Source organism: Engraulis encrasicolus, chromosome 22 (genome assembly GCF_034702125.1).
Source record: "Engraulis encrasicolus isolate BLACKSEA-1 chromosome 22, IST_EnEncr_1.0, whole genome shotgun sequence".
NCBI lineage: Eukaryota > Metazoa > Chordata > Actinopteri > Clupeiformes > Engraulidae > Engraulis > Engraulis encrasicolus.
Window position 1 is genome coordinate 45957488 of NC_085878.1, and position 2500 is coordinate 45959987.

Genomic DNA, 2500 nt, shown 5'->3' on the forward strand with positions numbered 1-2500 from the left:
AAATGTGAAAATCAATATCGGCTGAAAAAGGCTTATAAAATAGGCATCTAACTAAAATGTTGAAGTTGCACAGTGTTTTCATTTATCATGCATCATTTTAGTAAGCGAAGCCCAGTAGCAGTCCACACAGAAATGCACTTCACACCGTTTCATGGAACTTTGCGCGCTGGCGCTGTCAGCTTGTCAGCTCGTCATTGCATAGCAACCATACAATCAATTCGGAACTACTTTGCTTAGCGGAGCAGGTAAACAAAGTATGATTAAGGTAACTAATAAACACGAATTCGAACATTTATTCTGGTATTTTGTTGGCAAATGAACTATTGTATAAAAGCAATATGACCCTCGTGGGTGGGATGATGTGCACTGACATCCTCCCTGGTGTGATTGCCGACGGCACTCAGCCTTCGGCTTCGTGCCTATGGCCGAACCACACCAGGGAGGATGTCAGTGCACATCATCCCTCCCACTCGGGTCATAGGGGAGACCGGGTATGAAAGTAACATTGGTTTTAGAGCACTCTAAATTACTCTCTAAAACTATTTATTTAAACGCTACACTTCTATAACTTTTAGCAAAGCACACACATATGTCTACTACAAATGACAACTATTTAAATGTCCTCTATTACGTGACATAACATCTGAAATCATGCCAAATGCAAAGTGTGCACTACTGGGGTAGGATGTAACAGCATAGAAACCTACTGGGGTATGTTGTAACGCCTATCGGGGTAGGTTGTAACATCATATAAATTAATGGGACTCAATGTGATATGGCAATTTATTTACTCCTTACAAACATCATGAGAACAGAACAATTGCTCACATTAATGTAGTCCTATAGAAATTAATTTTCAATGTCAAAAAATAAGAATACATTTTTTTTTGTTACTTTCATACCCCAAAAACTGGACTTTTCCCCATAGCTCCAAGAGAAATGATATCTGTGGCTTGAAATCTTACATGGACGATCACAATGACAGTCTGAGGGAACTGAATCACAAAAAAAGTCTTATTTTACTGCCCAAGGATGGTTGTAACATTTTCAGACACTCCTGTTACAACCTACCCCAGCAAAGTCATTCATTGTTTAGATAGCTGTATTAGTATGGTGTACCAACAATAGCAAGGGACAGTTACACCATTCATGACTTGAGAAACTGTAGTTTCACCTGATATAACACATATAACATTATCTACAACAGGAAAGGCACCAGACCAAAAATTAAAAAATATTTTTTTGTTACTTTCATACCTCAAAACTTGACTTTTCCCCGTAGCTCCAAGATAAATTATGTATGTGGCTTGAAATCTTCCATGGACGATCACAATGACAGTCTGAGGGAACTGAGGGTGTCACATGACTCATATCTTATCCCTGATTGTTGGAATTGAGGCTGTTACAACTATCCCTTTGTTACGTTCATACCCGGTCTCCCCTTTTGCTTAAATAAATGTGAAGCAAGTGTAAATTACAATTCAAATACATTGTTGTTTTTTTTACACTTTTTTACAGTGACAAATAGTATATAGAACACATATTAGTATGTATTATTATATTATGTTACTGTACTGATATTATTTTTCCTGCACATTGAACTGTTAGTCACAAAATAGTGATATTATTCTGATAATTCCTATGTTCCCCTGATAGCTAGTATAATATTGTTATAGTTATAATATTGCTAATGACAATATGCTTTTTACCCTGCACATTGAACTATTAGTCACAGAATAGTGATCATATTCTAATGGTTCCTATCTTCCTGTAATGATTAGTGTAATACTCCTATGATTATAATGTTACTGATGGTAGTGTGTTTTTTCTCTCTCTTTTTTTCTGCAGATTGAAAAAGCCGAGGGCGGAGGATGCTGGCGAGTACATGTGTGTGTACACCTTTGACATGGCCCCCAACGCAAACGCCACCATCGATGTCAAAGGTGAGATCGCTGTGGGAGTGAGCTGCTGTGCAGAGGCAGTGTGTGTGTGTGTGTGTGTGTGTGTGTGTGTGTGTGTGTGTGTGTGTGTGTGTGTGTGTTTGTGTGTTTGTGTGTGTGTGTGTGTGTAGGTGTGGCTTTTGGATTTATGACTTTTATTGTGCATTCCCCAGGGGCGGTCTTAGGGTAAACAGGGCCATAGAGTTTGAAAGTGACGTCACTTCCCCCGATTTCATGGGACCTCAACAGCGTTTCTAGCTGAAAATCGTAGCATGTAATCCAATGGCGGTATTAAAATGACATTTCGATCCCCTTCGAGTTGTGCCACGAACTCCATATATGTTGTTTCTGATATTTTTGTTAAATTTTTCGTACGAACCCCCAAACTTTTTAGAGAGCTGTGTTTCTTACATTTTTTCATGCAGACGGCCTCAGAACAAAACATTGATACTTCTGCATGAATAATCTTTATCTAGCCTCTTAAACAGCATATTTGTAGCCCAGCGCATATAATGACTGAGATCAGAAGATATTTACTCGCTACCATGTTGTTAGATAGT

At 38.5% G+C, this 2500-nt stretch overlaps 1 protein-coding gene across 1 annotated transcript in view; it reads left to right on the forward strand.

The window, feature by feature from the left end:
- The window catches only part of nptnb (neuroplastin b), an 83555-nt gene that overhangs the window by 52460 nt on the left and 28595 nt on the right, over positions 1 to 2500 (forward strand). Inside the window, exon 4 of the mRNA XM_063188115.1 lies at positions 1849 to 1943. Coding sequence (XP_063044185.1) covers positions 1849 to 1943 — 95 coding nt within the window. The remainder of the gene's footprint in view (positions 1 to 1848; positions 1944 to 2500) is intronic.